The following is a 26738-nucleotide window of genomic DNA, read 5'->3' on the forward strand; positions in this document are numbered from 1 at the left end:
AGGGACACTCTTCAGGGGTGTCCATCAACCAGTCCAACCGCAAAAAGAAAGCAACTTAGGTCAGATCAGTTCGATTAGCGAAGGTGGGGGGATCTGAGATGATGTGCAGGTGGCTCGGTGGGATATGGGGAGAAGATTGACAAGAGATGAGAGATGAATGACAGTGAGCAATGAATGCGAAATGTTCCTGAAAGTCATGACGTCGCGAGTGCGAAATGTACGGATCATGCACCATGCACCATTCAAGCGTCCACGACCACCACCACCACCATCTATGAACCTCTTTATGACCATGCAGTTACGCCCTTTTCAGACTCAATGGCTCTCTCCTCTCTGTATATACTCTTTTGATGGACAGCACTCCTTTCCACCACGACGTCGAGCGACATAGCGCCACCACGGCCACCTCCTCCACCATGGCCCAGAAACCCTCCAATTCCCAGCATCAGGCTGGACGCAAGAAGGTACTCATTGTGGGCGCCGGTGCTGCTGGGTAACATCTTCCCACCCTCAAATCCCTCGTCATCTGTTTACTTAATCGTACAGAATGTCCGCCGCCCACCATCTCTCCCAACATCCGGACAAATACGACATCACGCTCATCGACGCCGTCGACTACTGCGGCGGTCAAGCCTTCTCCTGCCCCCTCGACAAGGATCGTCATGGGGCGAGCTGGTTCAACCAAGGCGTCCAAGGTGGCAGCTACATCTTCCACCACACCCTGACCATGTTCACACGCCAGGGATACCACGCCGACCCGGTCAATCTCCAAGTATCCTTTGGCAAGGACAAGACCTTCTGGACCAACGTCTTCCCGACGGACCTGTTGGCTCGGCACCAGAGGGAGATCACACGCCTCAATTTCGCCCTGAAGTTCATGCGGTGGTTCGAGATCTTCTTCGCATTGATCCCCCTGAAGATTTTCTTCAAGTTGTGGTTCTTCTCAGAGGAGTTCACCAGCACCGTCGCCTTGCCCATGGTGGCCCTCTTTCTGGGAACCGGCAATGAAACACCCAATGTCCCCTCAATCATGCTTGAACGACTGTGCACAAGTCCCACCTACGGCATGTGGTATCCTTATGACCCAACCAGCATCGCGACCAACCACCCCCCCATGGTCGTCTTCCCCAACTTTAGCGAATTCTACGAAACCTGGCGCAAAGATCTCGTCTCGCGGGGCGTGACGGTTCGCCTCTCGACCGAACTCTCGGCTGTCGTCCATCGCTCCAAGTCCAGCGGCGTCGTGGTGTCCTTGAAACAGCGCACGCCAGCGCCTGACGGCCACAACCCAATTGACGCCGACCAGGACGCTCCCACGTTTGAGGAGCACTACGACGAACTCGTCCTATGCTGCCTCGCCGACACGGCCAAACGCGTCTTGTCATCCACCTCGTCCTGGCGCGAACGCAAAGTTTTGGGATCCGCAAAATTCTCTGACGACATCACCATCACACACACCGACTCGGATTACATGAAGAAGCACTACCAAAACTTCTACTCCGAGTCCCTCGCCGTCAAAACCCTCGGCGGCAAAGACCAAACATCCCGGTGCGAGTGGGCAGCCACGAATTTCCGTCCCATGTACTACATCAAGATGTACGACCAAGACCGCTCCAAGCTGGAAATGTGCTTCGACACAACAAACTACCAATCCCAATTCCCAGACAAGGTCCCCTTCGAGGACCACGTCTTCCAGACCATCTTCCTCAACAAAGCCCGGGATGGCCACCTCTGGAGCGACGACGAGATCGACTCTACAAAAATCATCAGGAAAGATTGGTGGCATCAACTGTGCCACTCATACACGCACTACCTGTTCGTCGTACCGTGGATGATGTTCCTCCAGGGCCGAAACAGGGTCCGCTACGCCTCGAGCTGGACACTCGTCAACGCGCACGAAGTCGCCATCATGTCCGGGATCGCCGCCGCCATAGACTTGGGCGCAGAGTACCCGGAGGACCTGGAGCACGACAAGTTCGCCTTCCTCAGCTTCAGACTCTATTATCTGTTGGCGTACGGGAAATGGTATCGTCGACGATACACGGCCAAGAACAAGCGCGCCGGCGCCGGCGAGGAGAGCGAGAACGCCAAGCATGGCAAGAGCTGGGCCAGCGGCTGGTACGGCGGCGTGTACAAGGGTCCCGGAGTGGCCAAGGAAGAGAGGACGACGTGGCGCGAGGAAATGAAACTCGGCAGGAGTACGGGGAATTTAGCGCAGGGGAATGCACAGGGGAGGAGTCAACCGTAGCCACATACCTAGGCACTGGACATGCAAAGAAGCATGCTCGGTCGGCATGTGGATATGTCATATTTGGACCATCTGGAGAAGATGTTCTCGGAGAAAAGGAAAAGTGTATTGTCCTACTAAGGAGCAGATCATATTCAGGATGTGAATGTCGTGTGTCATGTCATTGGTCTGGGTCTAATTTATCGAGCTGCATCAAAAATGCGAGCGAAGCCCATTGAAAGCACCTTTTCGCTCGAGGGGAATTTTCAAATTCAGTTGCCAACCCGCGCCTTCAGCTCATGCTTTTTTCCCCGGCCGAAATCGACCACGAACCGAGAGAAACGAGGTCTACTGGTAAGAGCCACGCCTGCCGACGATACCGCAAACCCGCGTCCGAGCACCCCCTGTCCACACACTCTGGAAGGATGCACTGCCCAATCCACGCGACGCCGCCACTCGCATCAACCGGTGAAGAACTTCTTGTAGCTCTCCTTCTCCTTCTTGATGCTGTCAGCAAGGGTCTTCTTCGTCCGGGCCAGCTCGGCCTTGATCGCAGCGTCCTCTGGGGCAAGTTTCGCAGCCTGCTCAAAGTCCTTGAGGGCTTCCTCCAGGTCCTTCAGTGCCACCCGAGCTTGTGCTCGCCGGAAATACACTTTGGCCTTGTCCGTGTCTTTGGCGTCTTTCGGGATAGAGTCGATGGCAAATCCCGCCCACTTCTGAGCCTCATCGTAGCGCTTGGCTTTATTGGCGAGAAGAGCAGAGTTGCTGTGGAGTGTGAAGCGCAAAGCGTCCATGTTGCTCTGCAGATCCTTGGGGTCGTTGTCGTTGGCTGCTGGGTACTCATTGAGGTATCTGAGGGCCTTCTGATATTTCTCAATCCCTGTCCCGACGTCTCCGGCTTTGAATGCTTTGTTGCCGAATTCTTTCAGGTCCAATGCGATTTTGTAGTATTCCTCCCCTTTCAAGCCTTCGCCCTGGTCATCTGGGTAGTCCTCGTACGGGTCGCCGGTAGGATCCGCCACTTTCTGAGTGGCTGTATTATAGCTCTCACCTTCGAGCTGACCACATTCGGCTACCACCACATCACCACCTTGGGGCTTGTCTGACTGCAAGGGAAGATTTTCGATGGTTCGCACAATGTTCTTACCATTGATGACTTCGCCAAACACAACGTGCTTACCATCTAGATGAGGAGTGGGAACAGTCGTGATGAAGAATTGCGAACCGTTGGTACCTGATCAGATTTAGCTTGGGGTACGGTGAAGCCTGTCCGTGTATTCATTGTCTTACCAGGACCGGAGTTGGCCATAGACAGGAGGAAAGGGCGGTCATGCTTCAGGTTGAAATTCTCATCTTCGAACTTCTCGCCATAAATAGATTCGCCTCCAGTTCCATTGAACCTCGTGAAATCACCGCCCTGGATCATGAACGCCTTGATCACTCTGTGGAAGATTGACCCTGGTCCGCAGACTTAGCCTTGGCTCATCCAACCATGCACAATATATCCCACCTTTGTAGTGTAGTGGTTTGCCCTGCTTTCCCATGCCTTTTTCACCTGTGCATAGAGCACGGAAATTTTCTGCCGTCTTCGGTACCACTGGAGGAGATCTTAGCTTGAAGAGAGCGATCTGACGAGAGGAAGGAGACTCGTACCATCACTGTACTGTTCTGGGTGTCAGTCCACGTTACCCTCGCGCAGGGATTTGTGGGATGCTTACAAGTTCAAAGACTATCCGGCCTTGTGGCCTTCCTCCGATTGTAATGTCAAAGTAGACCCGAGGTCTTCCTGCGCAGTGAGAGGTCGGTCAGGCTAGAGTGATGCGCATGGGAGAGTGGTGGTAAGGCTTACCACTCTTTGCTTCCGCCATGGTGCGAGTCGCGAGGATGAGAGCTGTGCAGTAGTATGATGGTGCAGCAGAACCCGAGGGACCGGTGAGTGTGCCAGGGAAGAAGTCGGGCAGAGAGCAAAATGCACGGTGAGAGCCGCAGGCCGTTCAATCGCACAAAAACTTCTTGAATCTTCTTTGCTATTCACTGCGCTTGCGGCGGTCGGAGGGTCAGCCAATGGCGGGACGATGGTGCCTGAGGGGCCCTTGGGGGCTCTTTTTGATTTAGCGGGGAAGTGGCTAGTGAGGCCCATTTCTGACAAGGAAGGTCCCCCGAAACGCCCCCTAAATAAAAAGCCTTGCAGTGGGGGAGCCCAGGCACCCAGCTGGTAGCCTCGTTGGCAGTACCGAGTACTGACACTTTCCTCCTCCCCCTTCCTCCTCTCCCTCCCTTGCCTTTCGTCTTGCTTGATCACATTCAATCGCGATTGCATGAGAATCTTCCTGCCAACAGCACCATGGCAATATCTGCAGGTGCCACCCAGGCAGAATGTAGCCGTATATCTGTCGCTCTAATCTCCTCCTCCCTCTTTTCTCTCCAGCTTCACCACATCTTAGGCCGCAGCACATCTTACCGACATTATCGATCTTATATCTGTGTTCGTAATTTTTCAAGCTCTCTGCTACAGCATTACTGTTCTCCACCATGGCATCCTCTATTGCTTCTACTCACTCACAGGCCCCGAGCCAGCCTTCGTCTCCTTCCACCCACGAACACCCCTTGGAACCAATCGCCTCGGATGCAGTTCTGATTAAAGAGGGCAATTGCTGGATCCTTTATATCACCGACAAGTCACCAAACCCGGACTCTATACCTGATCTTCAATGGGAGCAGTGCTCGAACATCAGCGTACGGATCAATCCACTGCCAGACTCTCCTCCAGGGTCCGAATACCCCATGGTAGACTTCAACCACGCCCCAACCGGCATGACAAGCCTGGTCTCTCGGGTTGGGAGAATCTCGGCTTTGATGAAGACCAAGCTGCAAGATGATATCAATGCAGGCCAAAAAACAGTCCAAGTTGCTTTTGGGGAATGCTAGATCCGTTCTCGCACAGCTGAAGGTGCATACGTGGCCACGCCCATGTGGCGTCTCGTCGACCTCGCCCAAATGATGGCAGCCTTCCACTGGATTGAACCAGAATCGATCCACAACACTGCCGCTTTAGCGTCTCAGGCGAGGTTACTGACTCCTCCCTTTGTTCTGCCTCAAGTCAGCGTCTCCTGTCTGGATCGTGACATCCCTGCCGAGCGCAACACAGAGCACGAGGAAATGGTTTGGTATCGATGTCACCAAGTCCTTCAGAATTCCTACAAGAGTGGCGAACTCGCGCAACTCTTTCCAGGTGCCATCGGAGTGTGGAATCTTCTCGGGACTCGCCTTATGAAATACGCTTACGTCGTCAAAGGTCTGGGCGAGACTCGTCCAACCACGTCGTCGGTCACTCCAGCTCTTTCTGACGCCCTGAAGCTTCCTGTGGATGTTATCCGCAACGGGATGAAGGAGACACCAGACCCAGAGAACTACCTTTACATGAAACCGCCTGCGTCTTCAAACGAACAGGGTCATTCGTGAATGGTGACATGAGTGCAGGAGGGCTAGATGGGCAAGCTTCCACCTGCTTGGAGTTGGGGTCTCCGAATCAGCAAATGGCATGAGTAACATGACGGTCTTTCTCTGATAGGAGGATACTCACCACGGCTGGAATGGATGCTACTGTCGTTTTGTGAGAACACAGTCGTTACAAGATCACTTTTACACTTCTCGTCCTTGAGTTTACAAGAATAGGGGCTGAGACGAACGGTCAAATATAGAGATTTTGTTTGCAGCTTCATCTTAGTAGGCCACTGCTGCGCGATTCCAGTATCCATTCTCCCTTTGAGCAAGCATCCTTGGTGACTCATTAGTTCATCGACAGAATGGTTCGCATGGAGTTTGCTGATGAGATGGTTTGTGGGCCGATGAGATCCTTGTCCTCATCAAACCTGTCGGTATTCTCTGACGCCCTACTCGGCGATCTACTGCGGGGCCACCGTGGAAGAAGCGCAAGCCACTCTGAATGCGTCAGGCTGAGGGTGCTGAGTTGGACGTTGCGAGGTGCGTCTGCTTGAAACCTCGCATGCAATTTCCCATGCGACGGCACTGTTTGTCAGTTTCAGCTTCCACACCTAGGTATCTTTTGATGTTGTGCCCAATACATACCCCAGGTGTGAGGCCATCTACCCTTGGCGTATGCACCTTCCATCTCGTAGCTGGTAGCTGCTAGCCGTACGTGGAATCAGCACAGTCCCCAGCCAGCCAGCCCATTCGAACCTTGGCTGGCGACTCGTAGCTGAGCTGAAAAAGGTGGGGGAGATATTGTGGAGATGTGGTTGAAGCTACCTAAGTACCTATAGGTAGCCAAGGTCTAGAACGATCAGCTAATTACAGGGTCACCGCCAGCGGAGTCTATTCCGTTCATTTATAGTCGATGGCCAGTCCGTGCCAGGTCAGGTGGAACTCGGAGAGCAAGTAAACAAAAAGGTGCTCATCGAAACCCCTGTGGACGCACGCCATCCATCATCTCTTCGCACCGTGTGAGCAGGACACGGACTCAGCTCGTGCCCTCAGCTCATGCATGTTTCACAGCGCAATCAATCACATGAGGCTTGGTGCTGCCCACGGCGTGCCATGACTACCTGTCCCTTCCAGGGTTATCAGCTCTGATATCAGCAAATGGACCTTGTTCCTCAGGGCGCGCGAGGGAAAAATTAGTCCTTTACATGCGAGGCCCGAAGGAAGCATCCGGAAGCTGATCGTTTGACATCTCACCGTAGCCTCAGCACAGGCCTCCCAGCGACCCTCTTGCGAGAGCAAAAATCGATGCATCTCAAAACCCTTGGCGCATTGCGCAACCATCTCCTCGTGTAGATCGAACCACATTGTCAGGGCGTCAGCGCCTAGTCAGTCACTTGCTTGCTCAAAGTCCATGCCCGTATTTGAGTGGCTGTCCAGTGTCCGCTCTCTGGGTCTGTCGACAAGCTGTAACTTTGTGGACGAATCGAAGATTCCAAAGCTCTCAGCTGCATGAACCCCCCTCCTCGTTTTCACAGCCAGTCCTTGGCTCATCAGCTGAGCCTGATCGAGCTCAAAGAATGTTTATAAAAGATGGCAATGGATCAGGCAATGCTCGCTCTCTGTCTCACGGCTTTTTCAACCAGCCTTGTTCTTGAGCTTCTACAACTTCGCGACCTATCGTTGACAGAGAGTTTGTGATCCCATTCCTGAAAAATCAACCAACGACAAACAGCCACCTGAACAAAATGGTCCGCCTTCGACTCACCAACAACCAGACCGGCCACGGCGACAATGCCGAAATCCCACTGCTCAACCACGAGCAGCCCATCCGGGAATTTTACCCGCTGGACTCGAACGGTCAGCTCCTGATCGACGCCGCCGAACTGACGGCCGACTTCCAGGGCGTCGAGGTCGTCGTCAACGCCGGCGGACAGTCGGTCGTCCTCAACACCAACCGAACTTCCCAGCAGTTCAACGGCCTGGTAGATGCGGCCGACGGCAGTATTTTGGCCAGGCAGGCACAGTCTTGATTTCCGGGCCTGTGGGACAGTGAAGAAGTTCAAGGGGACCCGCAAGGGGTTGAAGGCTGGAGGATTGTTTCTGTTGTTATGATGAGATCTTGACAGGCTCTGTTGAGGGACCAAAACCGGGGGGAAAATTTCCTCAGAGGATGAGTCGGACGATTGAAGACTCGGGTTTGTGAATGGAGGATTGTCGTTCATTCTGCTCTGATAGGCAAGAAATATACATACCTACCTCCCTACCACCGCCTAGCTCAGCTCAACCACGCTAGCCCTGTCGAGCTTTATGAAGAGGGACCTTGGCTGCCCTTTAACTTTTGTACATGTACATTTCCCTTGGAAAGGTCCAAGTTTTGATTTCTGTCGTGTATCCCCTGTGGACCACATATCCAAGAGAAGGGGGACAAGATGATGAATGGTCCCGACCTCACCTCACCTCACCTCATTCAATTAACTCATCTGGACCTGTCATGGGCGTGTCCCCACTAAATCTGGATCACGCCTGGTCCAGCGCATGCGCGCAAACACAGTGACGGTGGTACTGGTGGTACGTACACAATGCTTGTGCTTGGAGGCGTGGAGGCTGGAGGTAGGTTGCATGCGGTGTGATGTGTCCGACCGTGAGCGGTGGCACAGCGCAGGTCAGGGCATGTTGCGTGATCAGCCGGTCTGGCGTCCTTGGCTGGGGAGGAAGGATGCATGGAGATGGACGTGAGGATGGGCGTGGGCGTGTCTTTGGGACTGGCCTGAAGCGAAACACGGGAGTAAAAATTGGGGCTTTAGAGAGCTGAAGCCTTGCCTTTACCTCTTACCCCCCTGTGCAACAGGGCACGCGCCACAAGGGATCTTCAACGGAGGACTCCATAGGACCCCAAATACATACCTGCCAGCTGCCTATCCCCTTTCTGCCTGGGTGAGGAAGTCATTTTCTGTGGTACATTCCTCTGAGCGGCCGCTCCAGGCTGGCCCGAGGTGGCCCGTGCTGGTATTCCCCGCCTCTCTTCATCATGAAGTGGGATTGGGATGCGATATGAACAAGATCCAGCCTGGCGCAAAGAACACACACGCTGTGGTACCGGAGGAGTGCTGGCCAGAAGGTGTCCAAGGCAAGGGGCATGGAAGGATGGCGGTGGTGGAGACACCGACCAGTCAGGTCAGAAAGACGTGGGATCGCATTCACAACATCCCCCAACACAGCATGACCCTATCGAACCCGACTGACGAGGTTGGCACATCTGCGGTGGAAGCCTCCCCACCATACATGCTCTGAGCGGTCTCTGGTAGAAATTGCATGCGCCCTTGCACGACAGGGCGCCGAGTTCAGACCTGAATGTCTCTGTCCCTCCGTCTTCGAAAAGCTGCTCACTCTATCATCTGTCCTGCCCCTTTCCCAGTCCCGGTCTGGAGGTCTGGACCACCCGCGCAACTTCCCCAGAAATGGACGAGGTTGGTCTGTCATACCCGCAAGGGATGTACCGCGGACAAAGCGGGCTCTAGCCTCTGAGAGGTCGTACAGAGAGACCCTGCAGTTTTTGAGTGGCATAAGGCATATGGTCCGTGACACGGGGACGTAGCAGAGGAGTTTCAGCCGGATGCAATCAGTGAGGGGGAAAGGGAGGTGAAGAAGTTAGGCATGGATGCTGCAGAGCTGGTCATTGTCGAATAGCGAGTGACACCACTTGTGCTGTATGACAAGTTCCTTCTTTTTGTCGGTGATCTGGAGTATCGTGGTCAGCCGGCCAGCCAGCCAGCCATAATCTCTGAGGGAAAGTGAGCAGGATTGGTTGGATTCTAAAGACAAATGGACTGCCCATCATTCCTGTGCCTTTGTCCCTGCCGTGAGCTTGGATCAGCATTCACGTCTGTGATCAGCCTCGGCCTGGACCTGTTCAGGCTACTCACCCTGTTTGCGCTCAGACTGGGACTGGGATATCCACTGCGTGGAATACCGACTGACCAGTTTCGACCCCTAGTTGAACAGTCCCTTTCGCCGAGTATGAAATGTTGGAATGTCAAGACAACATTCTTTACTTTCTTTGGTTCGCATGAGAAGAGGTTGCTTAAACCTGTGGTCGATTCTGGAATCCATCACCCACGGCATCAGGAAGGATCTCCCAGTGGAACGAGCCTGGGCAGGTCCAACACGCCTGCACGCCTGCCTCAGAATGGAAAGGAAGCGTTTGATTACCTCAACGATCAAATTGGAAAGTGGTCGCCCTCCAGACAAAGCATGATTCCAGACTTTAGCCCAATCCCGGAAAGCGAGGTGGCACGGCCAGATGGACTGAGGGAATTGAGATGCATGCACGAGTCTCCTCCCGTGCGAGATAGGCATCCAGACCGGTGAGAGAAAAGCGTTCCGGCATCTTCATGTTCTTCTTCACTTGCACGATATGCGGGGAGACGTTATGGGTGGTCTGGAGCCACAAGCCTCGGAGTGACACAATCCAGCCATAGCTGCAACTTGGGTCTCTTTTCCCCGAATTGCAGAATAGACAAGCCATTCCGACATGGGCATCGTCCTGTGGGCTGGAGCCTTCTTCGGCCAGGGCCTGTCATTCTCTTGTCACCAGAAACCGTCAGTGTTTGAATGTCAAAATGTCAGACAACCCATATTTTCCTTTTTCTCAAGATCAACGAGACGACCCATTGGGTCTCCACTGTCCAGGAAAATGGCAGTGAGTGACCTTGGGGATGTGGGTAATCGATTGCCGCCGCGATGGCCCAGTACACCTGCTTTACAAGGAACGGTGGATACATCTGTAAACGCAATGACAAGAATAACAAGGCTCTGCTAAGCCGGTCCTCCCTTCTTCTGAGGTCCACCAGTGCGGCGAACGGATGGCTGGGCAGTGCCAGCACATTTTGGATGCGGGCTGGTTTGCTCAAGATCCAGTCCAACATGTCATATGTCATGGTCACCAAGCCCCAGCATGATCGCAAAGAATGACTATCTTCATCCGACCAGACGGGTTTCATGCGTGCGTAATGGTTGTGGCCTCTCCAGTGAGGAGGCATCTCGAGACCTTGATCGGGGCTCAGGTGGATGTCGAGCATGGAAAACGGTACTGGCTGCATCACACTTGCTCTGGGTCTGCAACGGTGAAATGGTCTGGCGGCGGCCGCAGCATCAGCCGCTTCAACCGCCGGGCATTGCGGTTCATGATAGGGGCGGCCAGACGCCAGAAAGTTCAGACCGCGTTTCGACACAGCTCACCTTACTTGCGCTGCTGTCTACACGTGAGATGTAGCGGCAGAAAACCCATGCGCGGCGAAGGCTTAGACTCGCATTCCCAAAAAGCAAACAAACACACTGCTGCCGGAAATATCGTTGTTTGTTCGACGACAACGACAACGAACCTTCGTACCCGGTATTGTTCCGAGTAATCAAAGGTAGTAGTCATCGCCACAGAGTGACTAATTGCCAGTCTGCGTTCAGAGGCCATGATGGATCAAGTATACCGTTCTCGGAATGGTCAGTCACTTACTGGTTACTATCCACATGAATACTTCGTCGCGATTTGTGAGCCACCCGGATTAGTTCCAGCGTATTCTTGTGGCGCAGACGCGAAGTGGCGACTCGAATAGCAAACGAGAGGGCTGTTGGTCGAGCAAAGCCCTACAAGAGCCTCACCCCCTCTCTCACACATCAGGATCAAGGGGCACTTTGCGGTTGGATTCAAGCAGATGATGATGAGTGCAGTTGCCCATTTCCGCCCCAGTTTTGCACCGGCAAGATGAGATGGTGTGCCACATGAGACACGCAGCGGTGATGCAGCAGGCAGGTATACCAGTGAGCATGCGCATGTATGAGGAGGCGCTCCCAGTGGTGGTTTGTTAGAGGCCCATAGTGAACAGATCATACTCATTCGCTCGACAAAGTTGAGAAGGGAGTGGGGAAGATGAATTCTTACCTCAGCCTGAAGGATTCAGCACCCCATCGGTTTGGGTGAGTAGTGCGTGTCATCATAAGCCCGCACAGTACTGAGTACTTGTTGAACCCCCGGTAGAGAGACCGAGAGCATTGTGCCAGTTGGCGCCTTCCCCTTGGGTTTGGGTGAGATTCCTCACACGGGTTCCTACATGGCCATCTCAAGGCCGTGTCAGCAGCTCGGGGGAAATGCAAAAGCCCATAGATCCTTCTGCAACCCATTAGCTGGCTAGCTTTTGTTTGATTCGTTGAGTTCTCGATAAGATTTTAGATCGGACATGAGCTGTCTCAGAAAGAACCCTGCCCAGTATTTACGAGTAGTCGAAGCGGTCGTCCCATGAACAAACAAGCAAGAACAAAATCGGGAAGCCAAGAAATCCCACATGTCAACAATGCCCGATAGAGCGAAGCCGGAGAGTTGTTGGCTTGATGGGATGGATATTAGATATTAGATATTGGGGGCCAGCGCCACGGGGTACGACGATCAATATGAAAATGTGTAGTTCCACCTGGCGCCCACGCCCTCTCGCCTATCGATAGTCGTACTCGTAATCGATAGCGGTATCGATAGCGATAGCGATAGTCTTTGACAAGAGCTGGGCGAGCGAGGGGCAGGCAATAGTTTCCAGTCGTCCTATGGGTTGATCTTCCTGCCTCTTTCCCAATTTCACCCCCATACGTTCCTTTTCCGGTCAATCAAAAAGGGATGCGGGAGATATTTTTTCTTTGAAGGCTGCCTCGTATTTGCGAGACAAATTCATGCAAGAGTGACAAGCCAACATGCAGGAGGATCCAGAGATAGAAAAGCAACGAACCCAATCAATAAGGGGGTGAGGGGGAAGCACGCGGGATCCCAGCCAGCCCCTGAAGCGAGCCGTCCACAAACGAAAGTCGGCGAGTTCTTGGTTCTTCTGAGCGGCTACCTTGCAACACTTGAATGGGAAAGGCTGAAAAGGGGAGCGGGTTGAACGAAAACTGCCCAGTGTGTTTGCAGTTTGTGGTTTGTGGCGTCCCCTTGTGTTCGGTCATCCCGCTCTAAGAAGCTGAACTGCTCAGATCAGCCGCCCCAGAGTTAAAGTGTCTTTTACGAGAGGACGGAGTACAGAAGCACACTGCACACAGTACCGAGAACAGGTACAGGTACCGCGGGCATAAGCGGCACCACCGACCAACAACTCTGTAAGCGAAGGATGCTCAGCCCTATTCTCCACCATTGCCCGTCCTGAGCATTGGCCTGTTTTCCGAAGGAGTGGCTCTGGCCAGCTCACCTCTTGGAGCCGAAGAGAGGGGGGACATGAAACTTCCCACTGCGTTCCCGGCAGGACTTGGCAGCACGCAAGGGGGGGAGGGACTAGGCCATAACTCGTTTCTATTTGCTGGTCAGGGCCTTTTTCTTTGCCTGGCCGAATGCAGAAAAGTCCCGTCTCCCAGGAAGACACGGCACAAACGAGGTTACCACGTGGATGGGGGCGGAGTCGATTCGCTTCGATTTCATCCATGGATCCCTTTCCCTCCTTGGTCGTTGAGGTTAGCGGCTCGTCACTCAAGAGCGCAATAGCAAGCTTCAGGCTCCTCAGGCCACAGGAAGCTGTCGGGACAATGGTGACGAATGACGCAGAGAGAGCGAGAAGGGAATTATCGCGCAAGTCATACACGCAACTGGCGATTTGTCCTTGGTAAAAGGGGTGGCCTGTACAGTAAGTCGGCTGACCAGTCAAACGGCCTTCTTTCCACGTCATTATTTGCCTCATCTGCTTACCTACCAGTCACGCCTCTGATCGAGTGATCGAGGGATTGGGGGGAAATGCTAAATGGGTGTATGGGAATGCTTCGTCACGCGAGCGTATTGCTTCCCCCTCTGTCGGGAGGCCTCAGGCCTGATCATAACCCATTGGTGAAGGGGGGGAGGGGAGAAGCGAGTTCGGATGTCTGGCACAATGACTTGGATGCAATGTGTTGAACCGGACAATGGCAGGATGCAAATCACTTCCTTCTTCGATACCAAAGGATTCTGCTAGAAGGCCAGGAGGGGGGCCTTCTACACGCTTGCTACTGGACAACAAGGAGACTTTCTCCAGCGGTTGTTGCCCCGCGATCCTCCGCCCCGAGAGAACGTTGACAAGCGCCTTGAAAAGAAAATTTTTTTCGATGGACCTTCTCTTCACCTGCTTGGAGGAGCCACAGTAGGTTGAGGAGAAGGGATACGGTCCGAAACCAAACCACACCCGCCGCCCTCACAGCTTGCTAGTAGGTACGATCGGTTGCCTCTTTCGTCTACAAAAGCTTGGGTGTGGTTGACATTTTGTTGACACTTGCCGGGGGTCGAACGAGCATCCGCCCTTCTCTATTGCCTAAGGGGGGCCGACTGGTCTCGATTGTTACAGGCGCGGGAGAGCAAGGCCGGTCCATATCAGCCCAAGTAGCGAGAATACCTCCACCCCTACCATTGAAAAGTGGGTGTCGTGTATCGCCTGGCTTCTGCCCAGTATTGTGCTGCTCCCCAACTCGATGTGCCTTGTCGTTGGTTCTATGTGCAAGGCCGCTTCGGTTGCGCAGCATGCTTGCGTAGCATGTGGGAGCGCATCAAGATTGTGCGGATGGAAAGCCCAACAACTAGACAAAAGGTAGTATTGATTTGCTTGCCGGAAAAACAGCCCCAGTCATCGTATACGCCTATACCATGGAGGGTAGGGGGACGGGGGAAGGGGGGCTGCGGTCGGAAAAGCCAATGGACGGGATCTGTCGTGGCACACAACTGCCATCTGTCATATCGACGACTTTGTCCACACATGCTGCATGCTGCTGTGCCAGGCGGGAACGTGTAAGGGAGGATTCCTCTATTGGCGTTTCGGACTGGGTTGGACGGTTCAGCCGCAAGAGACTACTGCGTAAGGAGAAGTGAACTGGGCCAGTATTATCGTTGATTCATCCCCCTTCTGAGAACAAAATTGGGGCGGGCGAGTAGTGATTTACGAATAGCAAATCCAACTGGTACTTCTTTCCCCCTCCCTTCTGGGTGCCTTCCCAACGTACGAGGTACAGCGAGCCGCGCATGTAAGCACTTAGCACCACAACCGAACAAAGACCGGGGGGGAAGGGTGGAGGGGGGGAATTACAAAGACGACCATATTTGGAAGACTGGAATAAACGGATTGTGTAAGGGAGGGGAGTGAGTTGCAGAGCAGTAGCGGTAGTGTCCAATGGATGTATTTTTTTTCATTGTTGCTAGCTAATCTAGAAAAAAAGTGGGCGATGTCAAAAAGAGATTCTCGACAAACCCTTCTTCCATTGCTAGCAGTTGGGGTCTCACATGAGAAAATAGTAACGAGCCATGTTCTGTGTAGAAGCTCGACCCCCATATCCCCATGATTCGATAGCCTGCGTCTTCCAGAGACCGGTAGTGAGACATGATTTGTTTTTCTCAGAAGATAACATACAGCCAACATTGGGTATCGTCACACATACAGGATCCAACATTTCCAGTTCCAACCGAATCCCAAAAAAAGAGCAAAACGCTCGCTTTGAACGTATTTTGCCAAAAAAGGTAATGGATCCATCTCAGCACTTGAGGGATCGTGATAGAAGGTTAGAAAAAATTCTTTCCGAAAAGAACAAATCCCCATCGTAAAGGGGAGTCTTTTTGCGTTCCATGAAGAGAAAGACAAACGCCACCCCGTTTCGCTGTATTCCGTTTCATTGTGCCATATTCCGTTTTCGTGGCCTTTCAAAACAGTTCGTGATACATTTTTAGACAAAGGAAAAGCGCGGACCCTTTTCGAGAGCACGGACATCTTCCCAGACACTATTCAAGGTCTCCACAAGCGGCTCAGGCAGGGGCCCTTGCTCGAGGATGTCCATATTTTCTTTGAGTTGCGACAGCTTAGAGGCACCAACAATGACAGCGTCACCGTACTCGGCACCCAACTGAGAATGCCACGTCGTCCATCGGAGAGCCGCGGCGTGACCGCTGATGCCAAACTTCTTGGCTTGCTGGCGAACTATCTCGGCGGCAGCAAAGAGAGGATCTTGGAAGTAATCGCCGGCGTATTTGGCACCCAGTGGGGAGGCGATGTTCCAACGGCTGTTCTTGTCCCTCGTCGAGGCCCGTGAAACCTTGTTGGAGAAGAACCCGCAAGCCGAGGGGCTGTAGGCGTAGAATGCAATATTGTGTTCGCGGAGCACCGCAAACAACCGCTCTTCACCGCCTCTGCAGATGGGGTTGTACTGTCCTTGGTAGACCGAAGGCTTGACATAGCCATTCTCTTCGCAGATGCGGACAATCTCCTCGACCTCCTCGACAGAATAGTTGGACAGGCCAAAGCGTTCAAACTTGCCTTCATAGTAGGCCTTGTTCATGGCCTCGCAAGTCTCCTTGAACGGGGTCGCTCGGTCAGGGGCATGCAGATACATGATGTCGACGGTGTCGGTGTTCAAGGCTTCCAAGGATCGGTCAATGCTCAAAGCAATGTTCTTGGCCCGGTGAGATCCAGGCATGAAACTCGAAACTTTCGTCGAAACATTGGCCCATTTTGATAGTCGGAGTGCTTCCTCGCCCAAGAGCTTCTCGCAAGTGCCACCTCGACCCACTGGGTAGGCTCGAGCAGTGTCTATGTCTGCATAGCCTCTTGACCGGAATAGGTTGACGAACTTGGAAGCGTCCTCGACATTGGTGATTTTTGCCAGCGGTGACAAGTGTGATCCCACCGACGCGGTCCCTAGTACTACTCTCAAGGGGGGCTTGCAGGGCTCGGCGGGTACAACAGGCATAGGCAGGTGTTCGGTGTTGTCAAATGTGCTTGCGCGGGAGCGGGCGGTCGGTGTAACAGTTAGGTCTGTGGCATCGGTGTCTTCTGATAGTCTCGAGCTGAAGGAATATGCTGAGCGAGACGAAGACGCTGAGTTGGGGTATTCGAGAGATGTTCGTTTCCAAAGCGTGCCCAAATTTGCCATGTTTAATTGAGGTAGGTCCTCCAGCCTCGATCTGAGGGCTGCGGCCATTGAGCCCATGTGTCTGTCTTGTGACATGGTTGGGGATTGGGGGTAATCGTAATCTGTCATTGCCACTGCGTATGAGGGGGACAGATGGCGACTAATATAGAGAGTGTCTGGGGGAGAAGGCAGGTCACGGTATTTGGTGTGAAGCGTATTTCGTGAATAAATTCGCTCAAAGGAATACAGTCAGCCGTCCCTTTGTGATGGTGGTGTGGGATATAGTTGGTACCAAAGGCGTTTCTTAAGTCTTTGTCAACACAACAAAGGGTTTTGCCGTTTCTAGGTAGATCACAGTCAGACGTAGAAATGGATGGGCGGATGTTTATGTGGTATAGGAGAGTCTGGGTAGAGGACGTGGAGGGCGGTAGATGGGAGTATATCTAGGCTGGGACCTGAAACGGAGGAGTTTGCCGACAAGGGCCCATCCTCTTTGGGGTTTGATGGGCAGGATCGAAAAGGGTCGCCACAATTGTATGCGCGGCCCATCATGGCCCTCTCTCATGTGCCCTGTGGCGAGCGCTGGCCAAGTCTCGAGCATTCCTCCTCACAGTTGACGCAGCCAGCCAACGGTCCTGGCGTTTCCACCGAGCCACCTCCCACCTCTGGGTTCAAGTGACACGGAACCCACAGTCGCCGTGGTTCCACTTGGTGTGCGTCGTGACCCTGGTCAGCTGTTGTTCCATCCCTGCCCCCTGGCCCAGAGCACAAACTTTCCAAATGCTCGGCTCAAAGTAAAAAGCCCCCCTTGTTGATGCGTCGACGCCCATGCTCGTACGCCTACCCCGTCGTGCCGCAGCTTCACTAGGCCTGTTCACGGTCTAGCCCCCTTCCTTCTCGCTCAGCGCCAAACAGCACCTTTCGCCGAGTCACGGCTCGTCCACGTCGCATGCTTCAACAAGTCATAGTGAGGTTGCGAGCATCCTCAGCCCAGTCAGCCGCTTGCACTTTTCGTTCGTACATGCCGATTCGGTCAGCGAACTCGGTTGACTCGTCTCTGTACTCGTAGTTGCCCAGTCCCCGCCCTGGGGCTTTGTTGCGCCAGACCTGAGCCCCCAAGCGTCATACCTGTCCCGAGCGATTCAAATGACAGCACAGCTGGTGGAGGCGCTGCTCTTGGCTCTCCTCGTGGCCTTCAGGGCGCTGAAAAGCCTTTAGGGGTCCCCGATCGGCAAGTCAATCAGCAACGCGAGGCGCATAGTCCCGAGTGATGCGTGCTGCAGGTGGTCTCTGAACAGAGGCAGTCCTTCCGAGGGCTCGTATTATTACGCTCACTGCCAGTTGCGGCAATTTGGCTGGTTATCACAGGATCCTAAGAGCCATCATCAGCAACTGTGTACCGAGTACTCATTCTCCTTCTACCTACGAGTACTCGGGACCTGGATGATTGTAAAGACCACTTGTATGGCGTCACCGAGGGTGGAGGATTAGCGGCTGTTAGACGCGATTGGGCAGTTCGGGTAACAGTCCTCCGTAGGTACCCAGTACATTCTGTATTAACCTGGGGGACCCTTTCGACGATAGGCTTCACCCAATCTGCCACGGTCCTTGCTCTACAGGTCTCGGAGGGCAACCTCTCCAAATCCTCTTTGGGTTCCCAGCCATAAAAAGCAGCGAAACAAGACGGAGCGAGGGAGGCTTGCAGGACTTCCGTAGGTACCTCGTACTCACTACAGGTACCGAATTGTCCGTCCTCTGTTCCAGAACAGGGAACTGAGTGACTCCCACGTTCTCGAGAATGCCCTGGGCCTCGAGTGGTATTCCAGGAAGTGAAACGAGGAACAAGTTAGATCTGTTGATCGCGGAGTCCTCCAATATGTTGGAAAACAAGGTACGGAGGTACACGGTGGTGGTAGTTAGCAAGGACAGAGAGAATAGTGCTGGAAGCGGTGCCTGTGATTGGCTGTTTCAGACTTGGCCACCCCAGATTAATGTTCTAGCGTCGGTATATCGGCAATTGTTTTCGCCGTCCTCCGACGTGCCGACTTCAGGTTTTTCTCTCCCCAGCGCAAAACTGTGTTGCTGCCACCAGTCTCCAGCCAACTCACCTTCTTTGTTACGGCCTGTTTCTCTTGACCCAGATTCCCAACCTCCTCTTGTTTCTGCTTACAACTATAGACGAATGATAATAACACTGAGTCACTCCGGACGGAGTTCCTTCACGGTACCGAGTACAGCAAGCCACCGCCGCCACCAGGTCTTTGATGATGTGTCCTGTGGCTTCCCCTTCTTGGCCCTACCTGGAATTTTCAATGCCTCGTGCCAAGGTGTACGAGTACGAATGCTGCCTTGAGTGACCAGTATTTGCGCAATGCTATGGCTGGTGACAGCTGGACGGTGGCCTGCCCCATGTTTGTGGCGCAAAGGTCGACCTGATGACTCGCTCTAGTGACTCGCTCTGGTTGAATCTGCTCAGTCACTTGGTTTTGATAGCGCCTCCCAATAGATGGCTAGGCGTACACCCGCGTCCAACAGGAAGACAGATATGCCTGGTATGATGAGGAAGGGAGGACGCCACTACTCACGTCACCAGCTCACGGGCAGACGCGGATGTGTCCCTCACGCAAGTCCGCAGCACAATACTCGGTAGTGCTCCGTAGCTTCGCGTCCACCTATTTTTCTCATCAACAAGCAAAAGTCCTCGCCGGTCATGCTGCCATCGTGGTCATGCGTGCCAGCAATTACTCACACTGGCCTGGGAAAGCTCATCTGCTGTCATCTCCAAGGGGGCGCTGCGATGACGACTGCTACAAGACTGACCACAAGCCTGGACGAGTCTCTTTTCCAGTGGCATCCCCCGCCTTCCTTTGGCGCAATATTGGGGCTCGCCTGTGGCGGCAGTTGATAAACAACAGATTGGCGTCGGCGAAACGGCGAAAAGGCGCCGTCTCGAAACAAAGCCAAATGGAGCCAACATGCCTTGGCGCTGCCACTGGTGCCACTGGTGCCAGTCGTGGCGTCCAGAAATTCTGGGGAAGCCTGCTCGCCGAGTCCGACCACAATTTCGGGCAGGAGGGGCTCGTCAGGGCCCAGCCTGCCTTCGTGGTACAGGGGATTTTGGGCAAATTGCCCGCTCCTGTTAATCCTCATTTCTGTGAAAGTATCCTGGGCCTGGTTTATCCCTTAGGAAAAGTGATCTGCTGTCCCAGATCATTTGTTTTGAGAAATTTGATGGCTGAATATATTGGAAATCTGTAAGCCAATGCCCTGCAAGAGTCAGAGTCGGCGAGACAATCATGTTCGACCGAGCAGTCAGGCTGTCCAGCCCGGAATATTGCGCGTCCAACACGAGTTACCGATTACTCGTGTTCTGCCTTGATGTTGCGCCCGGAATTTTGACGGACGAGGGAAGCATACGAGTATGCACCAAGTTGAATGCAGTGGCTGCTATGCCAGTAGTTTACTGTGGTATGGGCTGATCCGCCATCTGTCCTGCTACGCAATGGGTCTCCAAGAGAGATATCTGAAAGCAAGCACTGAAGCGGATCGGCGTAACGGCCATGGACGCTGGCGGCCATCAGCATGAAAGGATCTGTAGGAAGATGTGCATCTTCCTTGTGCTAGCTCTGCAGCCCGGCTAGCTACGTGACATTTCAAACTCGGCCGTTCTGAAGATGTGATAGCTTGATGTGAGCTGTCGGGGCCACTAACAAAGCGATGCGTTCGACGAGCAACAGTCCTAGCGACAGTCTCCATTTTGTCGATATGAGGAATGGCGCTGCTGCAACATCGATCCAACACTGAAGACAACGTGTAAAGTAAAATACCATGGGTACACGCCTGTACGCACAAGAGGAGCAAACCGGTTGGTAGGCAGAATCGACCTGCAGCAAACCGAAGCGGATATCTTGTGTTACTCGGGCCCGGCCCACGACATGGCTGGTCCGATCAGTTGTAACCTGTCGCATGTAATACTCGTACCTAGTAGGCTACGAAAGTCATCAGCCAAAACCAATACTACACGGGATATCGCAGCCTCCAACCAACAACGAAGCAAGAGCAATGCTACGTCTGCCGAACGAGCGGCGTTCCGCGCATCCAGCACTCTTCGATCTTTGGCCAGGAGCAGGTCGTCGTCCATGCTCTACATGTGGCGGTGTCTTTTCTGCAAGAAGGTAGGTGCCCATAGAGACTGCTGGACTCCATGCTGTAAGTCTGCTGCATAAGTCGATCCATGGCCCCTCCCACTTTTTGTCCGTTGGCGTCCAGAGTTGCGTGCCGGCAAAACAGCGAGTACATCATTATTTCGTCGACTGGCATTCCCCCAAGCCCAGGTTGGATCGAGCGTTGGAATCTCTCCGATGCCCTAGCAGCACTTTAGCACCGCCAAATGGCGCATCTTTAACGCCTCGGACGGTCCGGATACCTACTCTGGGTAGGCGAGCGTTGATCGATACAGTCAAGATCAGGTTCCCTCGACGTTTTTGAGCTTTCCATGACGTGCTGCTGCTATTGTTCTGACTGCGCTCGTGATCAGTCGCGTCACACAAACGACCATTGCACACGCCCAGACGCCGTTGACGCCGTTAACCTGGACCAGCTTGCTTGATCTTCACAGAGGCTCAAAGGGAACCCAATGCGCCCCTCATGATGTGCGGCCTTCCATTCAGATCCCTCGGATTCCATTTCCACGGTCTAGCACGGCATTGGAGCAGAATGCACCGTTGACATCAGCAACAACTTTCTTTTGCGAACAAGTACAAGCTGCAAACTTGGAATTGGTACCAGTGCTTCCCACACGTGCTTTTCCGTGGCATAGGATCTCCATGGAAGGTCCAGTGCTTCGGCGCTTGCTCTCCAACACATCCCATAAGCTGCGTGGATAGGAGAACGTGCAATGCACCTGTGGAATGGTTTTCAGCTCAAGGCTGTCTCGTCCACCGAACAGATCACATCCAGAAGGGCTGAGACCAGTTCACTCAGCATGGAGCCAGTGTGTTTGGGCCTACCGTACCATGCCTTGGACCCCATATGCTGGCGATATACCTTGCAGCAGCCGACAGCCTGATGTGTGTCATTTCAGCCCCTTCCTCTCCAAGCCCGCCTCTTCACAAGCCATGACTCGGAGAGTACCATGGATGTCCTACCTAGAAGGGTATGAAGCATCAATGCAAGCTACCATGTCACCCTTGCTTTTCTGTATGCTGGCTGTTTGTTTCAAGTGCTTACAAGTTGCATACACATGTCGCTCTGCTCCTACCACGGTTGCTTCAGAGGACAATTGCAGGGAACATGTCTACAAGGAGGACCCATTCGTCTTTGTAACTCGGAACCAGACGCCACCACCTGCTTCAATCGGTCGATGGAATTACCTGTGGCCATATCGCCGACGCTGTTCAATGCGAATCCTTTGTCGATCAAGGATGAAATCCCACGCATGCTGGAGGTAAGTGCAATCGGGAGATGCGGTCCTGCATGCATGCATGCCTCCCTCCTTCCATCCTAGCCTGTACAGGCACAACCACCTACCAGGGGCTCAGAAATGGCAGAGGGATTCCATGTCTCCCGACTCTTACCTTTCCCACCCGCTCAATTACCTATCTTCTTTGAAGAGTGTGGGCTGTCTATCTGTCTATCTCTTACAAGAAGAAGAACAGAGGTGACGCGATGGTTGAGGGTTTCGATCCACCAGCATGCAGGCTCTAGCGGCCAGGAGCATCGGCGTTTGGCCTTACAACTCGTTGAGGTGGTGCGAGTACTCGGTACTCTGCAATGTGCTCGCCTATCGTTGAATTATTTTTCACGTGCTTCTCTTATCGCGGCTTCTTTCTTCTTTCCGCATAATAACGAGGACTGCCTTCGCTGGGGCTCCTCCCCTCGCCTTCCCTCGCCAACTGATCCTTTTCCGGTTTTCGCCCGTTGCAGGGTTGCAGGGGGGATCGATTATCGATAAATGGTTTCGAAGCCATTCCTGCACGCCGAATTCAGAATGCCGCCCCTCCCTTCAACTCTTGGTGTTAAAAACAGGAGGGGGGCTGGTGATGGTGTCAATTATTATTACGACTTACGAGGGCAACAGTTGCCATATATGCATGCATCTACTCGTTGCTAGCCCATCCTTCCTCCCCTTACATAAACCGGCCAACGGCGCTTCGGCATCCGACACTGCTGTAGCTTACCAGGTATGTACCGAGTGATATGTTGATGCAGACAGACAGACCTACAGTACTACTTCGGTATACGCCCCGGCCTACCCCTATTACATACCTCCCAGTTCCCCACTATCCTAGTAGGCAGTGTCTTTGTTATAGGTACCCCAGTACAATCATGCACGATATTTTGGATACATCCGCCAGCCCCTTTATTTCTTTTTCTGCTGATTGTTGAATTTAGCACCGGTTGGCCAGGCCATGTCCACGATGCCGCCCATAGTGGCGTGAGGAAGAGGTCTCAGGTTTTCATCAACCATTTCCTTTTCCTCCTAATCTATTTTACCTTGTGTCCCACTAGATCTATTATCAACATGAGGCGTTCCACAAAAGGGCAGAGAGACAGCCCGACTCCGTTCCCATGGCGGGGATCACATCACGCCAGAGAAAGCGAGCCTCGCATGGCTTCAGATTACTCGGTGCGAGGCACTCGGTGCGAGTTGCTCGGTAAACTTCTCGTACCCAACTAGTATTCCCCCCTTGCCTGTCCGCTCTGCGTCTCGCGGGATCCGAAAAGACTGCTACCTAGCGAAGTACTTCCCCAGTATAGAGGACAGTCTAGTCTGATTCTGTTTTCCTCGAGGGCAGTAAGTAACTATTCGGGGCCTTTTGCTTCGACGCGTTCCTCGTCTTCCATTTTTCGATGAAGGGGCCATGGACATTGGGATGAAGTTCGAGAGGAATCCCCAAAACAGTCAATGACTGAATCTTGGTGCTGCTCGGTGCCCTCAAAGTGTCAGACTTGAGCAAAAACAATAGGGGGTGAATATATCAGCGCGGTTTATGGTCTCTTCAGACTGCAACTTGTAAGATACCAGGTACTAGTATGTCCTTACTTGCCAATTGTGCCAGCTCCTACCCATTGATAATACCAGGAGGACTTACGTCTGATCCATATCCGCCGTCTCTCAGCTTTGTTCCTTCTCGTTTCATATGTCCCCTTTCCTCTCCACCTTTTGTCTAGGTACCGCGACTGAAAAGGCCCGGCTGTAAGCTCAGATCCCACACGAGTCCCGCCGCATCGAGGATCAGAGGATCATCGTGCCCGCGTCTACGGGATTGCGATCTGGGGGGATTCCTCAACCGTAGCCGTGGTGTTCACAGAGCTAGAGCGTTTCAGCGATCGTCCATAGATTGCGGGTTTCTTTGTAGTGCTCGTTTTCCTTGAAGTGCTCGGGATCCCTGTAGTGCTCGATCTCCTTGGTAGTGCTCGACCTCCTTGTCGTCCTCGCCATGGCGATGATCCCAGTTGTTGGCATGTCGTCTGTTTTCGAGCGTTACTTGTTCCATTCAGAAGCATTCCGGCGATTCTTCAACTTCAACCCCCTTGAGTCCTGCGGTCGAGATATATATCTTCAAACCGCTCCATCGGTCGCTGACTTGGTCTCCTCCAGTCTAGGGAGCCTGAGGCGACGGCGACGGCCAAATCGCTCCCTTCTCTTTCTCTTTTCCTTTCACGCTATCGTTCACCTGTCCCTGTACCAAGCGCTCCAGCTCGGCGACTCTCCTCAACAACACGGCCTCCCTCTCCACGGACGCGGCCTTCTCGTCCAAAAGACCGGCGACGCGGTCGATCAGGCCAGCCTTCTCGGCGCGCAACATCCTGACGCTGTCGATGAGCATGTCTACTTTCCCTGTGCCTGTCCGACCGCCTCCGCCTCCACCTCCCACTTTAGACGAGGAGCTCGCAGACGCGGTAGGCGCATCAATGGCCCAATGTTGACGGGAGACGTGTTCCTCCACGGCGGCCTGGAAGGAGCCGTCGCGGACGGCGCGCAGGATTTCTATGCCGAACTCTCCAGCGTCTTGTTGAGTCCCGACGGTACCATGCGTAGGAGTACCGTCCTTTTGTTGGGCGGCAGCATGGTCCAGACGTGTGAAGGCGTCGGCGACGTGTTCTTTGATGTTCTTCTCTCTATGTTCTGCCGTCGCCGACATCGATAACACTGCCGGCTCGGTCTGCGATCTCGATGGAGTGATTGTGGAACTCGCCGTTAGATCAATGTAATTGTGACGCTGTGTGTTTAGTCCGGGTTGTTGACCCATGACACGAGATTCCTTCTCTTTGCCTTGTTTCTGGGACTGGCCAGTAGGACCTCCTTTTTTCTCCGGAGGGAGGTGCACCGCCTGACGTGACCGAGAACGCCGTGCGACTATACTCAAGTGCGTCGACATTGCGATGCCCAGCTCCTCCTTCCGTCTCTGCAGTGCGTTGGAAACCCCACTGCCCTGAGACCGCTGTGTAGACGAGTGCAGCCCTTGAGTAGCAAGTCCGAGCAAACCTGCGTCGTCGCTCACGTTCAGGCTCCCGATCCTCCTCTTGCCAGGGGCCGCCGCACCACCAGCCAACGCCGGAGATGATAAAGTCGCTTCTACTTCCCGTAAGGCTGTAAGATAGTCCGCCTTCTCCGCGCTTGTCGGGATCGGGCCCAACATCTTCCTGTTAGTAATGGTTTCCTCACATTTTCGACAGCCTCGCGGTCGGGAAGTACGCCCCAAGTACACGGCTTCGACGAGATCCTTGACTTGATCTGCGGGGAGGGGCACTTGGTCGTGGCGCACCACCACGTAAGGACACAGGGCACCCGGATCCTGGAACTTTGCGTCTGCGTTGCTTCTTCTCGTGATGGCCTGGTGCCACTTGCACCGGACCAAACCGGCGGCGATGATCTCTGGAGAAGGTCGCGTAAGCATACGGCGTAGTTCAGATGCGTTGCTCGCGGAGCAGTCGAGGATATGGAAGAGACACATGGTTTGCAGTGGGTATTTGCGAGCAAGAACCTCGTAGGACAAAGTCTGAATGGATGACACCTCGAACAATTCGAGCGAGTACAATGCCGAAACTTTGAATCAGTCCTCTTTCTTTTTCGATTGCGTTGCTTGCTTGAATGTCTGGGTCAACGCCAGCGCTCAGTAGCTAATGAGTGCCCCGATCAAAGTCAAAAAGGCCGTTGGCGAAGGCGCAATTGGCCGAGAAAATCGTGAGTCAGTGGAAGGCTCTCGGAAGCAAGGCCTCTAAAGGATGATTCCCAGAACATAGATACCTAGGTAGCTTCTTTGGATGACAGTGAAGACAAGTTATATCCAGGACGAAGAACGATGCATAGAGGGTGCCCGTTGGCTATATTGGCTGTGGGACTCAGGTTCCGCGGGCTTCGACAGGATCCCAGGAGGACGGTAGAACAAAAATGAATGAGAGACCCAAACAGGTGGCCGTAGAGAGCGCAGTTCGAGGAACCGCTTTCGATCTGAAATGTGACGATGTAGGTCTTGTTGCAGGCGGCTATGAAGTTAGAAGTAGAGGAAAGGGTAATAGAGTCATTGCATTACCAAATGAAAGACGGCAGAGGAGAAGTATGCCTCATGCTATGGCTTGACATATGCACTGGCGGTGTTCACTGTAGACAGTCAAATGAGAAGATGGTAAAGCAAGCGCCGGTCAGGAGGGCAAAGACTCCTGCAAGCGGCGGTGTATATCAAGAACACGAAGCTGAAGATGAAGGTGAGAGTGAGCAGTCTGGAAGAGAGTTTAGATCGAGTTGCAAGGAGACGGGCATTGAGCCGATCTTAAGCATTGTGACAAGTGGACGATGGACAACCCTGCAGCAGAAGAGCCAACTCAGTCGTTGCATGTTTGTGACCATTTCAATTTGGCAAATCAGTCTGGCTCTTTTAAGCGCTAGACATTTGGTGTGCCATTTGTTGGCAATGAGAATCCGCATGTTTTTAGGCTCTGTATCTTGTTTCGTGCATTCGGCAGAAGAGCTCAAGCCCAGCCCACGAATCTTTTTTCTGTTTTCTTGACCATCCTCCAAATACTCGGTACAAGTTCGAGACCAAGCCAGCCCCAGTCCAATGAACACCCAACTCTGGCCGTCTGGTTAACCAAACGAACGCCCTGCGGGCCCAACACATTCGAATTGTCTAGCCATTTCAGCCGGCTCGGCGCCCATTTGTCTGATTGATTCGCTTCGCCT

General features: G+C 53.4%; 6 protein-coding genes across 6 annotated transcripts; 2 read left to right on the forward strand and 4 right to left on the reverse strand.

Annotated features, from left to right (window-relative positions):
- Nucleotides 1-416: 416 nt before the first annotated feature.
- Nucleotides 417-2248, forward strand: Z520_01169 (uncharacterized protein; the record flags this gene model as incomplete). The annotated part of the gene is made up of 2 exons (XM_016771687.1): nucleotides 417-493; nucleotides 547-2248. 2 exons carry the CDS (start codon nucleotides 417-419, stop codon nucleotides 2246-2248), a joined length of 1779 nt encoding a protein of 592 aa, XP_016636826.1.
- Nucleotides 2249-2688: 440 nt separating this feature from the next.
- Nucleotides 2689-4095, reverse strand: Z520_01170 (uncharacterized protein; the record flags this gene model as incomplete). Its single annotated transcript, XM_016771688.1, has 5 exons — nucleotides 2689-3461; nucleotides 3518-3685; nucleotides 3738-3840; nucleotides 3946-4013; nucleotides 4077-4095. The coding sequence occupies 5 exons, from the start codon at nucleotides 4093-4095 to the stop codon at nucleotides 2689-2691; spliced, it is 1131 nt and encodes a 376-aa protein (XP_016636827.1).
- Nucleotides 4096-4759: 664 nt separating this feature from the next.
- Nucleotides 4760-5689, forward strand: Z520_01171 (uncharacterized protein; the record flags this gene model as incomplete). Its single annotated transcript, XM_016771689.1, has 2 exons — nucleotides 4760-5014; nucleotides 5156-5689. The coding sequence occupies 2 exons, from the start codon at nucleotides 4760-4762 to the stop codon at nucleotides 5687-5689; spliced, it is 789 nt and encodes a 262-aa protein (XP_016636828.1).
- A 328-nt stretch (nucleotides 5690-6017) lies between these two features.
- Nucleotides 6018-7893, reverse strand: Z520_01172 (uncharacterized protein; the record flags this gene model as incomplete). The annotated part of the gene is made up of 3 exons (XM_016771690.1): nucleotides 6018-6256; nucleotides 6317-6376; nucleotides 7437-7893. 3 exons carry the CDS (start codon nucleotides 7891-7893, stop codon nucleotides 6018-6020), a joined length of 756 nt encoding a protein of 251 aa, XP_016636829.1.
- A 7477-nt stretch (nucleotides 7894-15370) lies between these two features.
- On the reverse strand, nucleotides 15371-16648 carry Z520_01173 (uncharacterized protein; the record flags this gene model as incomplete). Its single annotated transcript, XM_016771691.1, has 1 exon — nucleotides 15371-16648. The coding sequence occupies one exon, from the start codon at nucleotides 16646-16648 to the stop codon at nucleotides 15371-15373; it is 1278 nt and encodes a 425-aa protein (XP_016636830.1).
- Nucleotides 16649-24156: 7508 nt separating this feature from the next.
- On the reverse strand, nucleotides 24157-25512 carry Z520_01174 (uncharacterized protein; the record flags this gene model as incomplete). The annotated part of the gene is made up of 1 exon (XM_016771692.1): nucleotides 24157-25512. The coding sequence occupies one exon, from the start codon at nucleotides 25510-25512 to the stop codon at nucleotides 24157-24159; it is 1356 nt and encodes a 451-aa protein (XP_016636831.1).
- Nucleotides 25513-26738: the final 1226 nt, after the last annotated feature.

This window comes from Fonsecaea multimorphosa (assembly GCF_000836435.1).
Source record: "Fonsecaea multimorphosa CBS 102226 unplaced genomic scaffold supercont1.2, whole genome shotgun sequence".
Taxonomy (NCBI): Eukaryota; Fungi; Ascomycota; class Eurotiomycetes; order Chaetothyriales; family Herpotrichiellaceae; genus Fonsecaea; species Fonsecaea multimorphosa.